Here is a 27574-nt window from a genome sequence, read left to right as displayed (position 1 = left end):
AAACAACACAATACATGCACATGTGGTTGGATTGCTTCTGAATGTTCGATTTTGTAGCTGAGGATGTAGCTCAGCAGTTCAATCCAAAATTACGTAACTACTCAGTCACTCCTAGTAGTACTTCTAATAAATCCCCTCCTCAGTCTGTTCAAAAGAGATGACCCTCACCCTAAATATCCTCTCCTGTTTCCTCCTCCTCTCCCTACCAGCCAAAATCCTCAACCTTCTCGCCGGGACATACAGAACTACTATTCTGAAACAGCCAGATGCATTTTGGATGACATTTTGTAGTTTACACCTGACTACCACCTGAAACACATTGATACTAGTTGCATTTCCTAAATGGCCATTTTGCGATTTCCAAATCAGAAATGCAAACAAGGTGATTTCTACATGAGGAAAATCACAAATTGCACCATCGCAAATGCCTTTTGTACATATCAAAACACCATTTTGCATTTCCTAATGGCCTGAACTAGCAAAACTCACCGTTCGGAAATGTACAATGACTTCGTACATATAGCTCTAAATTCAAATGTTGTATATTTTTTCCAGGCCTTTTACCCCAATAAATACCAGGAAATTTGACCTGACAAAATCAGCTGGAGGAAAACTGTGAGGGAGTGATGATTATCACAGAACTCATAATGCTGGTTCCTTTGGAAACACATGTTTGCAAAGGATTGGTATCCCTGAACTTGTAATCAGGACCCTCATGGGAACTTTCAGCTCCAAAACCTAGGTGATCTTGGTGCCATGTTTGTTTCCACTTTGCAGTTGAACCACATTCTCCATTTAATAGCTAATGGCCAAACATATCTTAACATTTAGGGCCAAATTTATCAAAGAGGTGTGCTGTCCTTGAGCCATGCAACGGGACGCAAGTGCAACTCAACTTCTAAGTTAGATTTATCAAGTCACGCAAAGCCACCTTGTGTGGCCCTGAGAGGCTTGATGAATCTGGAGTAACGAAATGAAGCAAAATCACTACTTTGCATTCATCTGCCCTGAAAGGCATTCCTTGGGTGGAGCGTGGGTGTTCCCATGCACCAACCCATGGATTTTGACACATACCCAGGTTTACCATTACTGATATACCTGGAAATATGCTAAAATGCTATGCCGCACCCAGGTGAAGCGTAACAAGGAGAAATATCTTCATTTCCCCTCACGTTTTCCTCTTTTTATGTGTACTGCAGAATGCAGCACACATACACAAAAAGAGGAAAATGCCTCAGGCGATTGTTTTTGGTCAGGAAATTGTCCCTTCCTTCACAAAAACAATCCTGCTTACAACCAGGCACCCTATGCACCATGGTGCAAGGCTGCCTGCGTTGGTGTTGGGCAGCACATTGTGTGCCAGCGCATGGAGAAAAGAGGAATGCAACTTATATCAGCTAAATAATGCGCACACCTGCCCTTCCCCTTTCACACAGCGCAGCCAGGTGGCTTGCTGCACTGCTCTGTGTGATTTTTTTGATAAATATACCTCTTAACAGAAAAAATCAGCTGCCTCTCTGCTTGTCATACTTTGGTGCATTATAGAAATGTCATTGCTGCTGGCATTTGTTAAAAGCGACTGTTGCTTTTGTACAGCACCACGTCAATTAACATAATGGACATAATGGACATGAGGTTAGTACTTCTCTTAACCACAAGGGGAAGTAATTTTCTGAAGTGGATGTAGAGCTACAGATCCTTGAACCGTGGCATTAACGCACCCGGAACTAAGAATAACTCATCTTGCGATGAGTTCCTCTTCACACTTAACTTTTCGCCCTTTTTCTGTGCCCATACAAAGGCTGCTGAATTTAGACCAGGACCGACCATTAAACCTTTTCAGAGGGAAATGTGAACCACACACTTAAGTACTTAGCGGAGTAATTAAGATAATGGCTGTTTTCTTCATATTCGGATATGGCACTGAAATAAATATATTCTGGAACAACCTGTTTCATCTCAATCTTACTCGTCTCATTTTCAGTTTGTAATTTTTTAGAGCTTTATGTTCATAAATAAAGAATTGAACTGGAAATGAAAAATTATACATATTAACCTGTTCCCAATAAAGAAGTTCTATCTCTGCTGCAGTACAGACCTACCTAAAAGCTAATCACATGAAATAGAGTGCTATTTTGATATATTCAATATATTTCTTTCTTTCTTTGTCGATGCAGGACAGAGCTTTCCAAACTGTGTGTCCCGACACAGTACTGTGTCGCTTGCAAATGGTGGGTGTATCATGGGCACTAAGCACTGCTGCTAATTGAGAGGCATTCCTAGACACTCTGCTCCATGGGGGCCAGGCGATTCACAACAAAGCCTCATGAACAAGTAAATGGTCTTTTAAAGACCTGTAAAGGCCCGGGAAACTGGGGCGAGGTAACAGAGGGTGACAAACAGAGGGACAGAGGGAGACGGAGGGAGGAAGACAGAGGGAGGGAGACAGAGGGAGGGGGACAGAGGGAGAGGAACAGAGGGAGGGAGACAGAGAGAGAGGCAGAGAGCGACAGGCAGAGGGAGCCAGACAGACAGAGGGAGGGAAACAGAGGGAGGGAGACAGAGGATGGGAGACAGAGAGAGAGGGAGGGAGGGAGACAGAGGGACGGAGATAGAGGGGCGGTAACAGAGGGACGGAGACAGAGGGAGACAGAGGGGGAGGCAGAGGGCGACAGACAGATGGAGACAGACCGAGGGAGGAGGGCAACAGAGGGAAGGAGACAGACAGAGGGGGAGAGGGAGGGAGTGGGAGACAGACAGAGACAGACAGAGGGAGGGAGACAGAGAGAGGGAAACTGGGTTAGACTGAGGGAGGGAGAGGGAGACAGATAGAGGGAGATAGAGGGAGGGAGACAGAGAGAGAGTGAGACAGAGAGCGAGAGACAGAGAGGGAGAGAGAGGGAGAGAGAGGGAGAGAGAGAGAGAGAGAGAGAGAGAGGGAGACAGACAGACAGACAGAGATAGAGACATGGACAGACAGAGATAGGGCCAGACAGAGACAGATAGAGGCAGAGACAGGGACAGGGGTAGACAGATAGAGGCATAGACAGGGACAGGGACAGACATATAGAGGCAGAGACTGAGACAGACAGAGGCATAGAGACAGAGAGGGAGCGGGAGACGAAGGGAGAGAGAGATGGAGACAAAGAAAGGGAGAGGGAGACAGAGAGAGGGAGACAGAGATAGGGAGGCCGAGGGAGGGAGTCAGGGGAGACAGAGGGAAGGAGAGGGAGACAGAGAGAGGGAGGGAGACAGAGAGGGAGGGAGACATAGAGAGAGGGATACAGAGAGCGAGGAAGGCAGAGAGAGAGGGAGACAGAGAGAGAGGGAGACAGAGAGAGGGAGACAGAGAGAGGGAGACAGAAGGTGACAGACAGAGGGAGGGAGACAGAGAGAGGGAGACAGATGCAGAGGGAGGGAGACAGAGAGAGGGAGACAGATGGAGGGAGACAGAGAGAGGGAGACAGATGGAGGGAGACAGACGGAGGGAGACAGGGAGAGAGATTGACAAGAGGTAGACTGACAAGAGGAAGACAGACGGAGACAGACAGAGCGAGAGAGAGAGGGAGGGAGACAGAGAGAGAGGGGGAGGTAGACAGAGAAAGGGAGACAGAGAGAGAGAGGGAGACAGACAGAGTGAGGGACACAGAGAGAGGGAGAGAGATAGAGAGAGGGAGGGAGACAGAGAGAGAGACAGAGAGAGGGAAGGAGACAGAGACAGACCGAGATAGAGATAGAGACAGACCGAGACAGGGACAGACAGAGACAGATAGAGGCAGAGACAGGGATGGGGCAGACAGATAGAGGCAGAGACAGACAGAGAAAGAGAGACGGAGAGGGAGACAGAGGGAGGAAGACGGACATACAGGGACAGACAGAGGCAGAAACAGGGACAGGGACAGACAGATAGAGGCAGAGCCTGAGATAGACAGAGACAGGGAGACAGAAAGACAGAGAGGGATACGGGGAGGGAGACGGAGGGAGACAGAGGGAGAGCGAGGGAGGTAGACAGAGGGAAGGAGAGGGAGACAGAGGGAGGCAGACAGAGGGGGGAGACAGAGGGGGGAGACAGAGGGAGGGAGACAGAGGGAGTGAGAGAGAGGGAGAGAGAGACAGAAAGGGAGACAGGGAGGGAGACAGAGGGTGAGAGACAGAGGGAGAGAGACAGAGGGAGGGAGACAGAGAGAGAGGGAGACAGGGAGAGAGGGAGACAGAGGGAGGGAGACAAAGGGAAGGAGACAGAGGGAGAGAGACAGATGGAGACAGACAGAGGGAGACAGACAGAGGGAGACGGACAGAGGGAGACAGACAGAGGGAGACAGACAGAGGGAGAGAGACAGAGGGAGACAGACAGAGGGAGAGGGAGACAGAGGGAGAGAGAGGAAGAGAGAGAGGGAGAGGGAGGGCGACAGACAGAGGGAGGGAGACAGAGAGAGAGGGAGACAGGGAGAGAGGGAGACAGAGGGAGGTAGACAAAGGGAAGGAGACAGAGGGAGAGAGACAGATGGAGACAGACAGAGGGAGACAGACAGAGGGAGACAGACAGAGGGAGAGAGACAGAGGGGGACTGACAGAGGGAGACAGACAGAGGGAGAGGGAGACAGAGGGAGAGAGAGGAAGAGAGAGAGGGAGAGGGAGGGAGACAGAGGGAGGGAGATAGAGGGACAGAGACAGTGGGAGGGAGAGAGAGGGAGAGAGAGGGAGGGAGAGGGAGGGAGACAGAGGGAGACAGGGAGAGAGGGAGACAGAGAGAGAGGGAGACAGAGAGGGAGACATTGAGAGAGGGAGACAGAGGAAGGGAGACAGAGAGGGAGACAGAGGGAGACGGACAGAGGGAGAGCTAGAGGGAGGCAGAGGGAGAGAGGGAGAGGGAGGTAGACAGAGAGAGGGAGACAGCAAGAGAGAAAGAGAGAGAGAGAGGGAGACAGGCAGAGTGAGTGAGACAGAGGGAGACAGAGGGAGGGAAATAGGGAGGGAGAGAGAGAGAGCGAGAAAGAGAGAGAGAGAGAGAGAGAGAGAGAGAGAGAGAGAGGGCGAGAGAGAGAGAGAGAGAGAGAGAGAGAGAGAGAGAGAGAGAGAGAGGAGGAGACAGAGAGAGAAAGATGTGTGTATACCGGGTCTGGCGGCTCAATGGACAAAGGCTGCAGGGGCCTGAGTTCAACCTCATGGTCTCAAATTTGCTTGAAAATGCACCATTTGCCCACTTTTATTTAAAAAATTTCTTCCAGCGGGCGAACCCCCCTTAAGTGGTTCGGGCTCTCTCGCTACACTGCCTTACAGTGTCCCAAAATGATACAGCTCCAAAAAGTGTGTCACCAACATCAAAAGTTTGGAAAGCTGTGCCCTAGGACATGGGTACTCAAACATTTTCCCAGGGACTCGGCATCCCCACTTAACCGGATTGGGTCATCCTATGCATTTTTTTTAATGTCTCCCCATTTTTTCTTCATTATCACACAAATGGGAATCTGCAAATACATGATTTCATGATTTGTGCTGTACAAACCTTTTTCTGTATTTGATTTGATAAAATATAATATTGTTCTTATAGAATAGGAACCCAGTCCTCAAAGAGTGTACATAATAACTGACTTGCGTCTTATTTCACTATTGGCGTCGTTGTCAGGATGGAAGGGAAAATTAATGTCTATAAATTCATGTTTGAAAACTATCACTGTAAAAAAATACTTCTCAATGCACAGATATTCTGATGTACTAAGGTGAAACGGTTCTGCATTTTAATGAAATGCATTTTTTAAATTCTGAAGAGACTTTATCATAATTTTGCACTGTTTCTGCAAGGTGTCTTTAAGAAGGAAGGTGGCCCTAAACAAAAGCTTGCCTATTTAGCATGTTTTAATAATAGTGCTGAGTCTAGTAAACAGAAGCCCAGTGCTATGTTTGACCAAGGGCCGCATGTGAAGGTCAGGAGGGTTGCATGCGGACCTCGGGCAGTATTTTAAGTATCACTGCCCTACGACCTGTCCTCTCATAGCCATTACTACAGCATAAGACTTGTTTTATGTACATCTTCGATAACCCACATGTTTACATAACCCTCGAATGACACGTTTGGCAGTTTGTAGGAACTGCATATATGACAGCCAATCAGCTGACATATTTCTGCATAATAGTGTGATGTATATTGAACCCAAAGCCAGGGCTTTAAGTGGGCCGGGTCTCACTGGTGCTGAGCACAGGCAGTTTTTCAAAGGGGGCCTCTAAACGGGTCTCTATCGGGCTCTGTTGTGTGCCCTGGCACAGGCAATCCTGCAGTGACAGCAGGCACATGGATGTGCATGTGTTCATATTACTCACTTCTCACTAGTGGAGAAGTTACGGCATGGAGTCATGCCAGGTGAGCGTTGTAGGGGAAGCAAAACCCCCTAAAGAGAGTCATTTTCTCACTGGATTTCCCTTCTCTTTTTGAAACTCAGGAGCAGCAATATTGTTGTGGTATCACCAGGGCTTTAAGTGGAAGCTTTTTCAATATTATATACAAGCCATAGTTGCTGCTTGTTTCTCTTATGCAACTAACAACCATTGACAAAGCTAATAGTCCTGACTTATTGTAGGTATGATGTTACTTGTATCATATCTGGATGCAATGACATAAACAGCAAAATACCGCTCGGGTGGCACACTATGCTAAGCTCAGATTCTTAGTTTACGTTTTTTAAGCCACACCCTTAATTACATTGGCCAAGCCCCTTTGAGAGACCCCCGAGTTTTTCCATCCCACTTATCCTGTTCAAGGCTCAAGTAAAAGTCTTGGAAAAACTGAAAAAAAATGCCAGTCTAGAAAAATGAAAACTGCTAGCACAATTGATATGTATAGTAAATACATTTGACAATGTGAATTCACAAAAGTAAGATCCTATGAACTTTGGTTAACGTCTGCCAAGATTCACAGTCTTTTATTTTGTCATGGGGTTATAGTTCTTTGGTTAATCTTTTCAGATTTGAGCAATGATATGGGGTTTCATGAAGTGAGGCATTTATTAATTTGATCCTTTTCACCTCCATTTCTATGCTGTGGTTGTTTGAAATAGATTTGTCCGATTAATCTGCTTTACAATGATTCAATCCTCCTAAATCGTCTGTCCAAAAATCATTTAACAAGCATTGGCTAAGCGAATAGTTCTCGCCTATGCGAGGAATTGCCTTTGCTTATGATTTAGCAAAGTTGTCTAGCAGTGCGGTTACTGTACAGCATGGTTGAAAGTTTTTTTTTAAAGTGATGTGACGTGGTAATCTCTGGCCCCATCATAGCAATTGTGTATTGCTGGCTGGAAGGAGAGCAGTGCAGAGGCAATACAGAAGGTGGGTGTGAAAAGGGCTATGATGTGGCAAGCGGTGTCTGTGCCCCATCACTTTTTATTTTTGTTACGGCAGAGTGGTGGGGGGCCAGGAACAACAGAAGGAGTTAGGATGGATTTGGTAGTGATCAACAGAAAAGCAGATGAGTCGGTAGGGGGAGAAACAATAGAATGAGGGAGGGTAGGCAATGTTCGAGCAGCAATGGAAGAAGGGTGGGCGGAAAAAGTGCTGTGATGCGGCCTGTGGTTTCCATATCATTAAACTTTGTTTTGTTAAGGCCGAGAGGCAAGCAGTAATGGAGGGAGGGATGGTGGGTAGGGGGCAAGCAACAATAGGTGTGAGGGCAGTTGAGGGGTGAGCAACATTGGTAAGAGGGAGGGTGATTGGGGACAATCAAATATACGGCTGGGCAGGAAAAAGTACATAAGGGAGTCAGCTGAGAAAGACACCCTCTGGTAGAGTGTTATCACACAAAGAAAATAGTAGTACCTACGAATATGAGCAGTCAAAGGACACAAGTAATGTGTCCATATTCTAGGGGAGGGACAAACACACGAAGAGGAAGGAAGCTTTTTGCAGCTGACCAATGATAAACAAGCAAAATGATAAACAAGCAAATGAGAGTGTCAGTGAAGCCAAGCAGTGGTAAGCAATGGGCTGTCTCTAAACCAACTGATAGAAAACAAAAGGTCTCCAAGAGACAGTGCATGGCTAGGCAAGACCTAAAAATCATAATGGCAAAGTGAATTAAGGAGTTGAATTATTTCTACCAAACTACCAAAATCTTTGAGGATTGGTAGAACATTGAATGACACAAAATCCTATTGATTTGGCTTAAACCTGATTTGATTCAACCAGGAGTGATTTTCACTAACCGTGCAAAAAAGCGTAATGCAACAACTCATAGTGCTGGCTGACAAGCCTAAACAGCCTGTCCATAAGACAGTCCACTAGGGATCTCTTTTAGAAATCAACCCTAAGAAACCTGACACTAGACAGCTCATTAGCTCAGTTTATTGCAAGCGTTGATTATAATGTGTGACTGTGTGATAAGGATGATAGATGTGCAACCAGAAAAACCACTTCACTGTGGCAAGTTTGATGATGTCCCAACAAGTTTGCATTTGCTTGAGATGTAATATTCATATAACTATAATGCATTTTGCACTGGGATGTGTGGGCCTGTTGATGTATGTGCTCAGTTGATAAATACATGCTATTTCAGAAGCTCCATAATAATGTGGAAGTCTGAAGAAGCCAACCATAAGATCCTTATTTATGGGATCAGCCACCAATGTAAAGTGTTATCAAATTCTAATGACAAATCTTCAAAAAGTGGTGTTTTTGTATAATGACAAATACTTATTTTCCTGATAAGCTGTAAATTATCTACCAGGGCCTTAGAGACACCTTTGTGTTTTTTCATGCCCTGGATAACCATGCTGCGTGTGAAGGTCCCAGTCACAGAAAATGAAATAAATATGGCCTTGGAAGACTTTGGGTCCGATTACGCTGTCGGGCGGAAACATTAGTGAGCAACATTGTTGCTTTGCTTTTCCCTTTAAAAGTATTTTTATCAAGTATCAACGGAGCCTAGTAGCTTAGGTAAGTTTGGGGTTTTCTTTATTGGAATGCTAAGGGATAGAACCAGGGATAGAAGGTTGGAGCTGAGAATTCTGAGGTCAGTAGTTGCTGCCTAACCATTGGTGCTGCCAGAAGGAATAAACTCGAAGAACACTTACTTTGGAAGTGTTGTTGTTGCAGAGAGTGCATGAGCAAGTGTAATGATTTTCCACCCATGCTCATTTTATCCCCCTCCTACCGCCTGTTTTCATTTAATTTGTCTTCCCTCGTCCCTTAACTCCTTGGTAGCGCATCCGCACTTGCCTGGAACCTTCATGATCAAATATTCTATGCTTTGACAGTTGGGACATTATCTGTGGTGATGCTGTGATGAGAGGATTCATGAATTAAGTTTTCTTCCTCACACATTTGTGCTGGCTTGGCTCTCTTCTTGTCTTCCCTGCAACAGTCATCTTTTCAGTAAGGTACAAGATAATTGTGGCCTAAATATTGTTTACAAAAATATCACCCATGCACTTAATAATAATGCAGTGATCTTTTTTAAAACAGCATCTTGTCCATATTTATGTCAGACAATATTTTTGTTAACAATATTCGGGCATACTGTGGTTTATACCAGAATTGTTTACAACAATGCGTGTTTTTATCCTTTGTCTCTGCCTTCTTTTTTATTTTGTTTGACTGCCTGTTTTGTTTGCCCTTGAAAGTTGCTGAAGCTGATGATACAGTGCAAAACCTAGAGGATGAAGCAGATCGTTTATTAGATAAGCTGAAACCGATCAAGGAACTTCAGGACAACCTTGGCAAAAACATTTCCCAGATCAAAGAGCTGATAAACCAAGCCAGGAAGCAGGCCAATTCGGTAAGTCAAAAATTCGTCAAATTTTGTTGGGTCAGAATCATAAAGAATACTTGAAAAAAACGAAGAAATAATGCTGAGTTGGCTGATAATGCCTTCTTACACTGTATGAAACATTCGCTTTCTATCATTCCGTATTTCATACTGCAGCTCATCGCGTTCAATTCTAGGACAGCTGTTAAGAGTTTCTGAAGACTAATTTCTAAACCTTTTGTGGAGTGGTTAAACACTAGGCGACATTATAATGACAACTTATATTTTGCCTATGCAGTTTGCTACAAAGACCACGCACGTTTCACTGTTTTTGAAGAATAGAGTGCAAGGGACTAGCATCAATCTCTTCAATAAGACTTTTAGGTGATATTCTCGGGATGGTTAATCACTTTGAAATTAATCAGAAGTACTTAACTTGGAACTACTACATTTCTTTAATATTTAACAATATTCTTGGAACGACTTTTTTTTATCTATGGGCGAGGCTCCATACTCCACCTTCTCTTAAACTGCTGTTTACCTTTCCCTTCCCCTGGATTGTCCTCTTGTCTAAATAAATTGTTCACTCTACCCAGGTCTGGTGGCTCAGTGAACTAATGCATCCCCTGTAGGAACCTGTGTTTGACCTCATGATCACAGGTTCAAACCCAGGTGGGTCCACTCAGCCTTTCTTCCATCTGAGTTCGATAAAAAGAGTACCTTTCAGTTGGGTAAAAATAAACACCTGTTATTCAGTGCTATGAGACCCCGACGGGGTAAACATGTGCTTTACAAATACTTATGTTATGTTTTACCAGCATAATACTTATCTATACCCGACTCGAATATTTTTCTCCAAAGTGTTGGTACTCCCCTTTTAATTACCCAGTGTTTTTAATACACATAAGTGTTATCCCCTAAAGGTGACATCTTCAGAATACAGTTTTTAACCAAACCGAAATCCTGCGACAGATTAGAACTGAAGAAGCTATAAGCAACAGATCAAGTTACAGTGATTTTTTTAATGATAAATCTGTATACCAATGAAATATAAACATCAAGCATTATTTCAAAATGTATTTATTGAATATTTTAATTATGAAGGGAACACTTGACCATGGTTAGTGGAATTCGGTCATCATATGCTATAAACAGGTATCTAATACAGTAATGGCTATGCCCAGTTACTGCAGCAACACTGCACCTTTATTATCATTGGAGGTATTGTAGCAGAGAATTCACCTACCATGCTACATCTGTGATTAAAGTTTACATACATTTTTCTGTCTAGTCTCTTTTACAAATCCTAAACTAATGTGGCTTCTCTTTAGAAAGCAAAGTGTAGTTCATGTAGGTTTTTCACCTTCAGGTCGACCCTGAGCCACCACAACTCTGCCCAGCTGAATATAGACATCCCACCATTTATTTATTTTTGAATTTTATATAGCACCTGCTGGACCTGAGGGTATCAGAGCGCTTTGCAGGTTATGAGAATACATTTATTTGTTTACAAGATGTAAGAAATACAAGAGGAAATTCGTAATGAGAAAGTCACAAGACAGTACAGCAGAAAGTGGTTATAAAGTCACAAATTATAACACCGAGCACATGGAGAAGAAAGGCATCAGGGTCCAAAAGGCGATTGAGCAAGTCATGTGACCAACTAGAAGGCAATAATCAATGAAGGAAACGAAGAACAGTTTGCGTGCATATTGAGTTATCTGATCTGAGATCTTTGGCTAGCGAGTTCCAGATCTTCGGAGCATTACCTAAGAAGGAGCGAGACTGAGATGAATTCTTCTTGAAGTTGGGAGAAATGAGAAGAAGACCGTTGGAGCTTCTCAGTGTTTTGGTTCTTCCAGCTCTTGAAATTCTGGTTTCTAAGCATTGTGATTATGCAACCTTGGATATAGTTTATTGTGCCAACCGTTTCATTGTGTTTTCATTGTTAGATTGACCTATTTCATGTCATTGCTATAACATAAGGACATATGTTGTGATTTGTAGACTACAGTCCCTCGCATGCTTAGAACACTTAACGTGAGGGATTGCAGTCCAAATTGGAATGGGAATGCTGAACGAAGTTTGAAGGCAGAGTGGCTGGAGTTCGGCTGCTCTGGAGAGTTGCTGAAATAAAGGAACTCAACTTACTTGATTGCACCCATCTTTATTGGAGGAATTGCTACACCAAGTATTCGGGGGCCTTTGTATGAAGCACTTTGTGGGTGATGCAGTCTTGAAAAAGCATCTTCCGAAGTTTTGTATTGCTGGAACTCGCCCCAAAGGTATTAGAGTGCTTTACATGATCACCAGTTGCAATACAGACGGACACATTTGTTTTGTAAGGCATCGGGAGATACATTATTTGCCCAGAATCACAGGATGTTGATCGTACCTGCCGAGATTCGAACCCAGTTCCCCAGCTTTTAGGTCAATAGGAAGCCGCCTTTTAAGACTACTGAGGGTAGGAGAGATGTGTTCAAATTTTGTAGTGCCTGTGAATAGTCTGGCAGCCGCTTTGAGAACAGCTTTAAGGGGTGCCAGGTGACATTTAGGAGTTCCTGTAAGGAGGGAATTGCGGTAGTAGAGTTTTGAGCGGTCAAGAGATTGCACTATGTTTTGGCGGATACATGGCTTTACTTTCTTGAGATGTCTGAGTGTGGAGAGCACTCCTTTGGCAGAGTTACTGATGTGCTCTTCCATGGAAACGTTCTTATCTAGGGTGATGACAAGAGACTTAACAGAGTCAGATAGAGAGAGAGCAGTTAAGAGTGTCCAGATTATTGATCCATTATAGGATAGGTAAAGTATTAGTTCTGGGGGAGAAGAGAAGTAATTCTTTCTAAAGATGGTTATATTGTCCAAGCTATTATATCTAGGGAGGGAAACAAGCAAGGCTGCGCTGGGACACCCTCACACACCCATTCTTCACAGGCGGTTTCGGAATACCAGACATGGAGTTATACTTTAGCTGTGCACAAGCCCTCTTTGCTGCGTATTGAATGACTCCCCCCCTTACAGGCCCCACCTCACGATTGAAGATGGATACATGGCCCCCAACCCCTGCACAGCCTACCTGAGCACCCGTGCAGTCCTGCTGCGACTCGCCTCCACTACTGTCCAATGCACCACTAGCACCTGGCAAGATCTAGCTGATTTCACACAATGCACACTGCTGTACTTCCCTCTCCTGCCTCTCCCCGGGCAACACAATATCCTGGTGACACAAGAAGGTGGATGCCGCTGACTCCTTCGTAAGCTGTCTATACAAACCTAGGGACAACTTTACACTGGAGTAAACATTCCGCACAAACGGAGAGTTTTTTGGTGAAACAACTCCCACCCCAAGAGCGATTTTACTATATCAGACTGTGTCAGAATGTGAAAGCTATTGCATCTGATTTCCCACAAGAGTCCCTCCTTATGCCCCCACTACATGCACTCCTGCAACAAACTGCCCCCGCACATGTGATATCACTACTATACCCCACGATACAAACTGACAGAGAGTATGACCCCCCTTTGGCCAGGAGCAGGTGGGAGGAGGACACCCCCTCACTGATGAGCAGTGGTCATTTTGCTGTAGGCAAACTGGGGACGTCTCCGCTAGCAGCAGATTTAGAATCATACACTATAAATATATGCATCGCCTCTACTATACACCAGCGTGATTGCACTGTCTATGACTTCGGGATAATGACAGATGCGACCGCTGCGGCGGAGAGGGTGCTGATTTTAAACACATAGCCTGGGACTGCCCGCTCATTCAACACTTCTGGTCAGAGATACTAAAGGGGCAGACCATATGACTGGACTACATATTCCCGAAGACCCCCAGACCGCACTACCTGAATACACTGAACCCCTTGCTGCCAAAGTGCAGAGATTCACTTCTCTTGCACTCCTTTTTGCCAGGAGAAGGATGCCTGTAGGTGGGGAAAACGGAGGGCACCAAAATTCAAGGACTAGCTCCAAGATCTTATCTAGTGCCAAGAGCAACTACATACTTATGCGGACCTCCAACCCCCCTCCTCCTGCCCAAAGGATATCTGGCCCCCCTAACAAACATATCTATTGGAACACACTACCACCACAGAAGCTACAACACCCCCGCAATACTCTAAAGTAAAAATATGAAATGATGTGAAGGGAACCCCAACCTTAAGTAAACACACACTACATACTGGAGACCATGGGCCATCACGGGACACCACCTCACACCCCAAGGATCAAAATGCGTCAACATTTCAGACATGCATAATTAAATCACAGTGCAATAGTGGAAATGTCATTTTTAACAGTTATTGTTTGTTGTTACATGATTGCAAATAATCTACTGCCCTCAATGCTCATTGCTCCAACTAATGCCACCGGCCCAATGTGGTTGTAGGTGGCTTGCTGTGTACTCCCCCCCACTTTGGTTATATTATCTCCAGGCATGACACATTGCAATGCCGGGCCCACCAGGGATGTAGGCAGTATGCTGCGGATGACATTTCTTCACCTTTAATAAAGATTTTCAAAACTTAAAAATAAAGTAGTTCTTTCTTTTTGGGGTTCAGTTTAAGATGGTTGGTTTTGAGCCATGATTGTGTATTAATAAGTGTGGTGTTTAGTTGTCTAAGGTCACCAGGTGATTTGGTTTTGCAGTAGAGTGTATGTTATTTCAATATAGGTGATATTTGACACCTGCTTGGTTCAAAATGGTTGTGAAGGGTTCCACGAACAGATTAAATACGGCTAGGGAGAGTATAGAGCATTGGGGCAAGCCTTGCATCACAGGAGCCGGGTTGGAGAGATAGCAGTGAATTTGTATTTGCTGACAGCGATGTTGCATATAGGACGTAAACCATTTCAGGACTGTGCCATTGAGACCTGTGCGACATCTGAGAGTTTCAGGTAAAGCTGGGTGATTTACTATATCAAATTCCACTGATAAATCGAGAAAGATTAGGAGGCAGGCATCACCTTCATCCAGGTTTCTGTGAATGTCATCAGAAATATTGAGCTTAGCGGTTTCTGACCTACAACCTTTCCTGAATCCTGATTGGAAAGTGTCATGGAGGTTGAATTCCCCAAGTTTAGTTGAATGAGGTCACATTTCACTAGAGTGTTGGCTAGGAAGGGAAGGTTTGTGATAGGTCTGAGGTTGTTGAAGTCATTGGGGTCTGTTTCTGGTTTCTTGAGAATGGGAGTGACTTGACCTATTAGGAGGGAGTTAGGAACACAACCTAAAAAGAGAGAGGCATCAATGATTTTGGTCCAGAATGGGGAGATGATATGGTTGATGTTCTGTACTAAGGTGGAGGGTAGCGGGTCAGAAGTGTGGGCAGTAGGCTTCAAGTTTGCTATTATTTTGAAGACTTAGTTTTCATTCATAGGTTTGGAGGCTGTCCACTTAGCATTGTTTTTTAGTTAAAGGCAATCCTGATTAAATTCAGGTTTTGTTGGGACATGCTGGTCATTCGTTGAGCCCTGGGAGGGGGTTTCAGTGGTGACCAAGGGGTCAATGAGGAAATTGGGCAGGGATGACAGACTGGTATCATGGCTAAGAGTTTGTTGGATTTTTGCAACTTTGTCAGTGAGGTAGTGACTGATTTCTTCACAGCGTTCAATGGTGACTGTTCTATCTGGTTGGAAGGTAGTGGTCGTTTGATTATGTTGAAGAGCTCCCTGGTTCTGTTCTTTTCACGATCCAGTTGATTGTGAAAGAAGGTGGCGTTTTCTCCAAAGATGTGTCTCTTGTAGGCAAGCCATTCAGATCTTAAGAGTTAGAGTTGATCCAGTGCCAGTGATCTTGTATATCGTGCCACTTGTATGTTTTATTGACTTTTAACTTTTATATTAATAATTGAGGTTATGTTATTTTTTTCAATTTGTGCCCTGTCTATCCATCTATCTTTCTGTCTGTCTACATATTTCCCTGTCTATCTGTTTGCTGGTTTACCTATCCATACCTGTCTGTCTGTGCAGCTAGCCATCTATCAACATATATCTATCTATCTATCTATCTATCTATCTATCTATCTATCTATCTATCTATCTATCTATCTATCTATCTATCTATCTATCTATGCACTCAGTGTGCATCCTAGGGCAATGGGTCAGCCTACTTCTCCACTGGCTGACTTGAGTGCAAGTTATTAGCATGCTGCCCTTTCAGAACAAGCACATCCACACAGAGAAGTACTAACCTTCACTGCCAGGGACTACTATGGTAATGTGTGATTTTGTAGGCCAAAATGATTTTTGCCATTAGGCAATGTATAGTTTTAGATTGGAGAGAATCCGGCTATGTCCAGAACAATAAAGGTTTGCCAAACCATGACAGAACAAAACAAGAATTGTCAAACCCAAAGCCTGGCAGCCAACTCTAGTCCTGTTGGCTTTGCCAATGCTTACTTATCTTTACCACTGTTACTTGGGCCCTCCACATCTCTCTGACTCTTTGCCTCACACACTCTCCCCAACTGTATCTCTATCTATTTTGTAATCATTGTCTCTTAAATGTACGCATAAAACATACATGCACACACATACCGAACACATCAAATAATGAACTTTTCTTATTAGCAAAACACTTGCATAGTTTTCTGCAGGTGAAATATTTCATGTGAGCTTATGACAGGAGGTCAGAATACCTTTCTTGGAGCATGACAAAAGCTGGCATATTTGTATCATATAAATATTCACAAATTAATATATTATGCCTGTCGAACAACCTTAAATGAACTTTAAAATGTAATGTATTAATTATAAAAAAATATATATTAATCATTTGTGCAAGACATAAGAACATGGAACATTCAAGATGTTAAAAGTTGTAAATAATTTTCAGCTTTGTCATTTATTTGAGGGTGAGTAGTCCTTCTGCCCTGCATCAAGGTGGCCCTTCATGACAGGTAACTGATTGGATGGTTGCCCAAAAAAACAGAATCTTGCTGAAACAAGATAGTTGTACAAGAACACAAAAAAGTGGAGACACATAACTATTTTTACAGAACCCTCTTTGAAATATAAGACGCAGTTGAGGTGAAAGAGGGCTGTAAAAGGCAACCACTGGAGGGAGGAAAATACTATTGCCTAGTCGTATGTTGCAGAAGCAGTCATAGGAGTATTTATTTAGGTTTGAATTCACTGAGGGAAAAGATGGATATGGGTTGGTAGAGGAAAGTATTCTGAATAGAGAATCCAGGTACTTCAGAGGTCTTGGAACTTGATGTGAATGACTGATGCATGTGTACATTTATAAGGTGCTGATTGGTAGTGGCAGCTGGCAGGGAAAAAAGGCGGGGGGGGACAAAATATTAAAAACAAAACACTCACCTCCTTGCGCCGTGGCTGCCTCCTTCTCTAATCCGTCTCTACTCCGTTGTTACTGAAGAGTCAGGAAGCACACAGACTCCCTTAAGCCATTCACAATGCTGCAATGCAGCGGTATGATTGGCTCCCCATAGCCAGTCACTCATTTGGGGACTGAGGGCATGGGCATGTTCTCCACCAGGGTGTGTAATGCCAGGCTTGGTGGGAAAAATTCAAAGTGTGCATGAAGGCTTGGCCGGGCCAAGACGGCCGGCCATATAGTCATGCATACTTAGTGTGCACAGTCAACTCTTCCTCCCTGAGCCACCAGCCCGCCCTGCTCTAACCCAGCCCCACAGCAATGGGAAATAAAATGATAGTAACGTTGTTATTATCATTTTATTTTTCCCTTTTCTACTGCACTGAGAGCAGTGGGGCGACGTACCTCCGCCTTAGCGGAGGTGCCGCCCCTCCTAATTGGTGTAGCGTATGACATTGGAAGGGTTGTGACAGGATATCAGAGTGGAGAGGTACAGTGTAGGTTTGATGTGTGTAGATTTTACATCAGAATGAGTAGTTTGAACTGAACACTGTTTTGGGCAGGTGGCCATCTATCATTTGATGCTAGTAAGCTATGATGGACATTGATCTGGTCAAGTTGTACAGAATTTTCAAGGCGAAGGAATGACCTTGTGAAGGTGAGAGACTGCAGTGCACTGTTACAGGGTTCAATGCAGAATATGGAATTTCATAGATGTCTTGGCAGTACAGAAGTAGAGATGTTGGCATATTTTTTAAATGTTGTTCGGCTTGTCCCACACTGCTGAGGTGATAGTGGTAATGAAGCGATCCAGTCTCCAGTTCCAAGCCAGGGGTATTACGCTGTCCAGGACATTTCCAGGGGATTGCTGATCGGGAGTACCTAAATGAAGGGAGATCAATGAACATAAATGAGTCTAATTTTGCAGGGGCTAATCCAGTGCTTAATTTGAGCCGGTGGTTGCCGGAGGGGCACTAGCTCTAAATTTTGGAGGCCCGCACTTATTTCTCCTCATTTGACATTTCTCAAGAGCAAGAGAGGGAAAAACACCCTAAACGGAAAGATGGAGGAAGAGAAAAAAAGAAAATTTGTCACCAAGAGAAAATGCAGAAACCTGTAAAAGTGAGATAATGGGCAGGAAGTGCCTGTCAGCGAATTAATGAGGCCTGAGGTGGATTAAGGACTGGCACCGTTGGTATTCGACAAGCTGACATTTTATACCACCAACTGCGGGTGTCTGAGCAGTGGTTTGGGCATGAAATGTATTGTTTCACAAATAAAGCACTGGACATATCATCAAATTATATTGGTCTGGCTTAACAAATGTTAATGTTAATGTCAAACATCCCTCGCCGCCAGCCTACTACCCTTGCCATCCGCCAGCTTCACTGGCTCAGAGTAGAGAGCCGCATTAAGTTCAAGGCCCTCTGCATTGCCTACAAGGCAGTGCATGGCACAGGACCCAAATTCCTGACTGAGGCACTCCAGCTGTACACCCCCAAAAGATTGCCTTCTACCTGTACCTCGCACCAGAACGGCAACTTGGGGAGACCGTCGCTTTTTAGTGGCTGCACCAAAACTCTGGAACCTTCTTCCACTAAATATCAAAAATGCCCCCAACCTGATGAGCTTCCGGAGGCTCGTAAAGACATGGCTGTTTGATCAGTGAACTCTACTATTGTGGTCCTGCTAGCTCACACATGCGCCGAGACACCTCAGGGTAATTGTTTGCGCAATAAAAATCTAAAAAATAAATAAATAAATAAATTAATTAATATTCTCTGGTATGTAAGCCTGTATTTTCAGGACATTTACTACTCAATACCCAAACCACACAAACATCATGGGTACGTGAGACAAATTTAAAATTTGCAGTCCGTCAGTCTCATGGCCTGCGTAAGCAAACATAACTTGTCCTGATCCACTGCATTGCAGAAGTGCTGCATCTATAGGGTTAAGAAAACTGTGTATGTGTTTAAAAACAAGAAATTAAACTTCAAAGTTTAATTTTGTATGGGTAGACGATGGTCTTTGGGACCACTGCCTGCTCTTAAAAATATATATTTGTTTACATTCTCAAAGGGGAAGTGTTATGCCTAAAATATTTTACAATGGAAGGCTGGTATACTGTCGATGGGTAGAATGTGAAATGAGGTATTATCGAATGTATGATGTGTGCTGGATAATTTAGTAGGGACAGGTGAGAGATGGAGACTGGACTTGTTGGAGGCTGCACCTAGTTTTACTTGTTTGCTCCTTATACCAATAAACCTGAGTTTAACCTATCCTGTGTGTGTATCCATGATAACATTTGAGAATGGGTTACCCCCTCCTTCAAGGTGTCGGTAAAATGTTAATGTTTGCCGTCCGCAATTCATTCACAAAACAGTAATACATACCAATGCAAATAGGTATTTGGAAGAGACTCCCTAAACACGCCCTTTGCAAATCCCGAATTGCAAACGCAAATTGCGATTCAGTACCATGTTACTCTTTCACTATTTGGCATTTTTGCTGTCACAAGTGGCCCCAGTCTGTAAATGAGGCCATTGTGACTTCAAAAAAGCTTCCTACATGTGGCCCTTCATGTGCAAGCTGCAAGCCCTCTGAACACAGCTGCTGATAAATGTTCTTGGGAGTTTAAGAAAGTCTTCAAGGAAGTGTGCCCTTCTCCCTTTCAGCCTTTTGAGGAATACGCAAAGAGATTTGTAACTGAATTACTAGCAGGGACTTCTAAATAGCAGAAAGCCGAAGCCATCTGCTGCTGTATTGTTTCTAGCCTGTAAGAGAGGGCCATATTATAACTTTCATTGAACGTAAACTCGTAGCAGCTGTATATTCCATGCACAACTTCGAAGGTGTTTTATAAACAAATCTCTATGAAGGTTTCACGAGGCTGTGAAGTTCTGAATTGTAGATAGGGGACATATCATTGGTCGACGAGGATGCGAAAAGACATAGAAAAAAAGAGGCTTCCACTCCCAAGGATCTTTAAGGTTAAATCCAGAATGTCTTATAGTTTAGAGACAGAAGGTGGGCCCTGTGCAGCCATTCATCAAAGTAGGGGAAAGAGCATGAAACGCCATCTGTGAACAAGCTCTGCTGGGTGCCGTTTCCAAGCACCGTCTGCTTATTGGAAATAAATTTATAAGACATAAAAGCTGGAAGGAATCTTTAAAGTCTGAGCCACCTTTGTAACTGCAGTAAAAGGCAGGCATTTGATCAACACCCATGAAGCAAGTGCAGTCGCTGTCTCCATACACAAGTGGCCGCCACCAATCTCATATCTTCAGTACATTAGAAGAGACGGATGCGGGTGATTTGTTTTGCGGGGACGGGTGTGCGGGTGGTGTGTCGTGAACTGAGGTTGAATCTCTTTAGCTTGTTTTGTGCTAAGCCAAGCTAATTCTGAACTTCTCTGTGTTTCTGCTCTTGAAGATCAAAGTGTCTGTGTCGTCTGGGGGAGACTGCATCCGCACTTACAGGCCCGACATCAAGAAAGGCGCTTACAACACGATCCTCCTGAACGTGAAGACAGCTGTCCCTGACAACCTGCTTTTCTACCTTGGAAGTGCCAAATATGTAAGTTGACTTCTTGCCAAAAGGCTTTTGGCATTGTGGGAGAATCTATTCTATAAGTGGAATAAATTAACTTTGGGCTTTGGTAGGTTTTAAAATGAATAACTTTATTGCCTGAGATGTGTCATTTACTCTGCCATATTTGCTAACTCTGCTACACAATATCGATGCCCACACGTATATTCGCACTTGCCAAGTTTGTAGTGAGGCTCTTACCTTTCGTGTGTAGTTATTGCTCGACAGCACAGCTATCAAGCAGAAGCATTGGTACCACTTCTGTAAAATGTACATAGAGGTGACTGTGACTGCAGTCAGAGGAGTTGAACTCTTTCCCCTCATGCGGTTTGCTATTTGGTGTATTATTCCACCTTCCAGGAAGTACATCCAGTGGAATGCATGAGGGACTATCTATCGTTTGAAAAGTACACTGATTAATTGCAATGTTAGTCACATTCTGTTTTTTTATCTTCTATATGCTTTTTGTAGAGAAGGCAGTCATGTGTGTTACTTTTTTTCTCTGCACTAGAAAAGCCAGCTAGGCAGGCCTTACTGTCAGGACTAGCATTTGTGCATGCAAGAGATGTACATAGCCTGTCTCCTCATGGGTACATTAAAGCTAGAACTATTGGTCTTGCAAATGTGTATTTCAGTAGTTGTAGCTCTGTATCAAAAGGTGCACTGAATGGTGAGTTTCTCTCCACTTAATTTACATTCCTACATTTGGAGATTGAGCGGGCACAGGGTATATTTAAGAATAACATAAGAAACATGGGGACAGATCATAAACACTGAGCCGGACTTGATGTTTGCATTGAAGGTAGCACAGACTCGTAGAGCACAGCAGTCCCTATATGTTCTACCCTGAGGCCGACTGGCCATTAACCTTAGCGAGAAAATAGCCAACCCACCCCCCCCCCCAGTTGTGTTAAATCCTTTTGGTCCAGTCCAACGTGGATTAAGGAAGGACTACTTAGCAGTAGAAGGCTATAGTCCTTCTTGTTGTCAATAGGGTGATCCTGACAAGGAGATGGGGTAAATTTCAATCCTTGTGGAAATATGAGTTTCCACAGGGATCGGTAGTATGAGTAGTACAGTGATTACTTCACCTTCCATTACTACTCCCTGACAAGTTTCTATAGGTCAAGCATTCCGAAATTTCCCAGATTAAAATCTCTGGTAAATTCTAATACATGTGGAATTGCATGTGAAAACCATTGATTCTGCATATAGGTCACTTTCCAGAGGAAACCTCGGCCTAGGATGTATCCACCACATTTGTCAATACCTCATCGAAGAGTCTCTGTATCTGCCTGTGCAGTAAATACCTCACTGGTCAGTAAATGCCTTACCCTTCCCCCTTTCATATTGTAACCAGAGTCTAAAGGTAAATGTGTGCTTTACATTCCACCCAATATCCCAGAGCTCCACCCTTTCATTCACCCCTGTAAACAAACACTAGATACTCCAAGACACTTGAAGATGCTCCTGTGCGCAATGTGCAGAGCGGCACTCTAGGCATCCCCCATCAAGTCTATGCCCAGGCGTACCATAAACCACCGCCTCTATCATTCATCTTCTCTGAATGAATGCACCTCTCCGTGCAGTGTGTGTAAGGCAAGTGCAGGATCAGCTGAATGTGTCCAAAAGCTTATCGTGCTAGCAAGAGTGCAACAATTAAACGAAAGTTATCTATCACATTGGTGACAAAACACCAGGATATTTTCCAGACATAGAAGTATCTAGAGTAATCAAGCTAGTATTGCCTCAATATGTAAAGCACCACATCTACTCAGTTGTTTCCAATCCTGGGGTATGCATAGGCCACGAGACAGTCCTCTATTCACAATTCCTAAAGCACCACCCCAGGTCTCTATCCACAATGGCCAAGGTTATAAAGGGCCATCTCTAATGCTGCCGTCACATTGTCGCAGAATGTGATCCCTGTACATTACCCATGTCTTTTGCAAACTACCCAGCATGTAAGGCTTTCTCCCCAGGCCAGGGTCTGTAATGCCACAACAAGTAAAGTATCAAAAACAGACCAGCGAAAAACAGACAGTTGAATCTAACAGACTCAGACAATTTTCATCACAGACAGTATGTTGAACTGTTCTGTTTTTATATTATGAAATTGTGACATTATTCCGATATATGTATGCCATGTGTATCCGTATATATGTGTGGCCAGGTTGGTCATTGCTATGGCATGAAATTCAATAAAATATGGTATGAAGAAAAAAAACAGATCAGCACCTGCAGAGCTCCAATGGGCAAAGAACCACCAAACTGGTGTCCACACACTTTCCCTTTATATTGTACTATCCCTATGCTGGTGTGAAATGTGCACCATTTTTCATTACAGCACGATCAACCCCTCACTTCCCATTGACCATGCTTGATTACCGCACTTCTCAAGGCAGGCCGCTGCCCACTCACAGAGCCTGTGCAGCAGGGGCACAAGTGCCAATCTATCGCATAGCTGCAGGGTGTGACCTTTCTGCCAGTGAGGTCGGTCCTAATGCTTCCTGTCCTCCAGTTGGGGCATTGAAGCTTCACCTGCGACAGAGGCTCTCTTCTGCTGTGTCCGACCCTCTGATAGGCCTGTGGACTGACAGCATGCAGACTTGTGCGAAGAAAGTGGGCCAAAGGCTGAAGGCGGGCCTTGTGACCAAAAACGACAAAAAAGTCAACGACAAAAAAGTCAGTATCAGTGTATATGCTGAATACGCATCGTCTGGTCCTGACACACAATATGCTAAGCACTGACCACTCAAAACATGTAATTTTTGTCAGTGCCATGTTAATAAGGAGGAGAGAAGTAGATGGTAAATCAGAAAGCACACACACATATTTTAAGCTCTAACTGCTTTATGAACATGTAATTCATGCATTTGTTTTATATGTGTACATATTTTCTTAGCAGTGGTGGATTGTCACTAAAGGAAGGATGCCCACAGACATCCTAAAAAAGCACAAATGGCGGCATTAAAAAACATCACATTCATCAAATTTCTCTGAAAGCATAATTTATTATGAGATTAAAATAAACTATATGAAGGCCACTGACATTTCTTACAGGAGATAAACTGCTGTTTTTACAAATAATATATTCTTCTTCATGAGATTATAGAAAGTATACCCATACAACGAATGCAGGGTTGATCATATCAATGAGATATTCTTGTTTATAAAATCACATCTGATGCGACCTGTATGGATCTGAGATTTTTAGTGCTACCAACTCCACTTTGTGCTATACATTTCTCATTAAGATAGGAGAGTGCCATCTTGTTGGTGTGTACCAGTCTATGCCGGACCATGTCTCTGGTAGTCCCATTGTGTACACAATTGCCCCACATGATCTCACTTGCAATGTGCTTTGCTGAACCCTGCAAAACAAAGACGGTGGTCAAATGAGGAGGAATAATTTATCATCCATTCCATATTCAGCTTAAGTCGTTGTGTCCATTAACCCCGCTGCAGTACAACAATGTACCTAGTGCAGAATTTAGACATTGATATAAAGTTGGTGGCTAGGCCATCAAACAACGGTGACAATGGAGCTCTACTTCCTCTAACCGAGCTACAAAATTTAGAGTTCTGTGCTGTGTGGGTGGGTAATTCTCACAAAAAAGTACTTCCAATTGCTCAGAGGGAGCAGCTCCAGCAAATATGGAATGCCAGTCGAGCCAATGTGTTATTGTGTCCTGGTCGTAGTCTTTTCTCTCGCTTTTCAGAAAACAAAGCCAATGAAGATATTACTTCTGAAAAACAACAAATTAATGTCTTTCATATGCTGGTAGTTTTCTCTCAGCACAAGGTAGAAATGTTAGATTTTTCCTTGATTTTAATGGCACAGGGGTGTAGCACCACACTTTGCCGGCCGTGGCAGTCCCTGCCTTTGTCGCGGGGTATCAAACGAATGTAAGAGCGTGGAGTGGGGGACGTGCCGCCAAAACTCATGCCGGTGGGGGCCAACTGTCCCCCCTGCCCCCTCACCCTTCTAGGAACAAGAGACAAAACGGTATGTCACCAAGTAAAAAAAGAGTCCTCACCTGGACCTTTCCAGGTCATGCTCCACATTCAAGGTCCAATCGCGGTCCTGTTCCTAGAGGCGACAAAGCTGCTCTATAGGCCCATTTTCTTTGCGCCGCAAGTCCTTAGGTAGGGATAAGAAACACAAGAAATAGAGGCGGGATTCTGCTGGCTTTTTGATTGAGTTCCTTCGACCAGGGCAGACATCTTTGGAGACCCTCCTTCCTGGGCTTGGGTCAAGCCATGCTCCAACACACCGGTTCAGGACACCAGGATTTTCTTTGCAGCACCCCTCACCAGAAACCCCAGTGGTGCAGGATTCCACCAGCTGCTCTAATCCCAACATATTTACCACCACTGCTCCTGATAGGGAATCTAAATGAGTAGAAATATTAAGCAAATGTGTCTCTTCTTCTACCAGCTTGGTCGTCTCCTCTCTTAATGCCATCTGTTTCTTGGCACAACTCCTTCCTGGTGTGCGCAAAGACTTTCACCCTGTGCTCTCTCAGGCAATTTAAGATGGTTGTGATGCAGCCAAGTTCACAGTTCATCGTGGCTTGGACAGTACAGATTACATGTGACTGGGCCATACACACAAGCATCGCCATTCACCGCCATGCTATGGCTGCAATCGACTGCGTTCTCTGGCGATGTCCAGTCCTCCCTGATGAACATGCCTTTTGATGGGACTCACCTGTTGAGGACAAAGCTAATTTTGTCTCTCAAGCTTTTTAATGAGAGCAGGGCCACAGCTCACTCTCTGAGGCTTTCCCTGAGCCTCGCTAACCATGACAGTTCCATTGCTCCTTTCATGACTATGGCTGAGTCATTGAGGACCGGCATCCTGTCCAGCCCCCACAGGGCACCCAACAGTTTCACTGTATCAGCCGAGAGGCCCCCCACTCCGCAGTCAAGGACAGCATGTTGCTCAGCCTAATGGCTGCCCCTGAAGCCCCACTTGCCAAACCTCTTTAGTGTGCCACTGCAAGGACATAGCCACCCGGTGGGAGGCAGAATTCTTACCGCGCTGACAGCAATCACATTGGACATGTGGGTTCTATAGATCAAACGCATGGGATACTCCTTACCATTTCTTTCTTCCCCTCCACATCAAGTGTCAACAGTAGAATGTGTTTTTTATTTTCACTACTTTCTGGTGCCCAAGAAAGACGGTGGTCTTCGGCCTATTCTAGACTTACGTCCTCTCAATGCCTTCTTCAAGAAAGAGAAATTCAAAATACTCACCCTGGTTTGGCCTCGACTCAAGGGACTGGGTGGTGTTGTTGAACCTGCAGGACGCCTTTTTTGATATACCCATCCTCTCGACTCTTCGGCACTACCTGTAGTTCATGGGGGTACAGGAGCATTTTCAGTTAGCTGTGCTCTACTTTGGTCTCACCAACACCCCTCTGATGTTCACATAAGTGATGGCAGTGGTGGAAGCACACGGTTAGAGGTCATGGGTGCCAGTCTTTCACCAACTTGATGACTCAGTTCAGTTCAGTTCATTAAGTCTTTATTGCGATTTTTCATCATAAAAGACAAATATCCCAAAAATTAACACAGATTTCATCCACTTTAAAATGCACAATCGTACTCAAGATCTAAAACATAATACTATACCACATCAACAATGATTAATAAATAAATGTATATATATATACAAATTAAAAAGTATCTTTAAAATAATTAAATATATAACACAGCAAAAGACTTAATCTTTCAACAATTATTTACAAAGGTTGAATAATCCTCTAAAACAAACAAAGTATTACTATACCAACTCCGTCCCCTGTATAAAAGGACCATCTTTGATCATTACACAACTATTTTGCCCCCCCCCCCCATTTTATAACGTAAGGCCCACGCCCAGCTCAAAAACTTTGTTACACCAATTACAACAAGGTCGGAAGTATCAGTTTTCAATATTCTCCTTGCAACCATTGCTGATCTTGTGTTCATAGGCAAACATACTGGTTTCAGCCAGATACTCCTCGGCTGATGGTATGCAGGTCATACAAATGAAAAATTATCGATATTTTCACTACGATCATGGCAAAATGAACACTTATCACTACTAACAGGATTCGACTTGCTTGTAAACCATCGTAGGGGTAATGTGCCTATCCTGAACTGGTGATACAGTTTACGGTTCTGAGGCTTCGTAATGAGATCCCAGTAACCTTCCAAGTAAGATTCAACCTTTATCTCAAGGGAGTCCCTTGACAGTGACTGGCTGATATGGGAGGAGACTTTCTTAATTTTGACCAACTCCCAGTATGCTGCTCTATAGGACCTTTTCGAGGGAAATTCCGCAGCCTCTGGGTGTTCCCATAGATTCCTCATCCCCATATCAGTCAGCAAGGACCTAATTGCATTCAACCATGGGATCTTATGTGATCGACTCAGCCTCCTCACTTCCAGTAGGGCCTTAGCATACAGGGAAAGTTCCGCGGTGATTTAAAGACGCCTCCAAAATGCCAGTGGTCTGTAGCGAGCTATATCTTCAAGTGCGTAACACCCAAGGTCGAGAAACAGTGGTATTAGGGGGGACGATTGCGGCAAACCCATTAACAATCTCATGAACTTACTTTGGGCTAAAGAAAGTGGAGATAAATTACAAAAACCCCAGATTTCTGCACCATATAATATGTCTGGGCAGATTTTGGTTGTATATATATCTTAACAATAGGGGCTATAGGTTTAGTTAGAGACAACCTATGCTCCTTAACCAGGGCACCCACCAGCGGGGCATGCTTTAGCACTAGCATTTCAACTTGGGGCTTCCAACTCAATTTATCATTAAATGTAACACTCGATGACTCACTGTTGAAAGCATGTTCCCCCTAGGCAGTCATCAACCACCTCCAGACTACGATGAA

The 27574-nt window shown here is 44.0% G+C and overlaps 1 protein-coding gene across 7 annotated transcripts in view; it reads left to right on the top strand.

The window, feature by feature from the left end:
- The window catches only part of LAMA2 (laminin subunit alpha 2), a 3858378-nt gene that overhangs the window by 3364872 nt on the left and 465932 nt on the right, over window positions 1-27574 (top strand). For all 7 annotated transcript variants that reach the window (XM_086927001.1, XM_086926997.1, XM_086927002.1 and 4 more), the window contains 2 exons: window positions 9612-9766; window positions 20517-20660. In XM_086927001.1, coding sequence (XP_086783127.1) covers window positions 9612-9766; window positions 20517-20660 — 299 coding nt within the window. The remainder of the gene's footprint in view (window positions 1-9611; window positions 9767-20516; window positions 20661-27574) is intronic.

This window comes from Lissotriton vulgaris, chromosome 6 (assembly GCF_964263255.1).
Source record: "Lissotriton vulgaris chromosome 6, aLisVul1.2, whole genome shotgun sequence".
Classification (NCBI taxonomy): domain Eukaryota; kingdom Metazoa; phylum Chordata; class Amphibia; order Caudata; family Salamandridae; genus Lissotriton; species Lissotriton vulgaris.
Note: the sequence above shows the minus strand (reverse complement) of the source record. Positions and strands in the feature narration are given on the sequence as shown.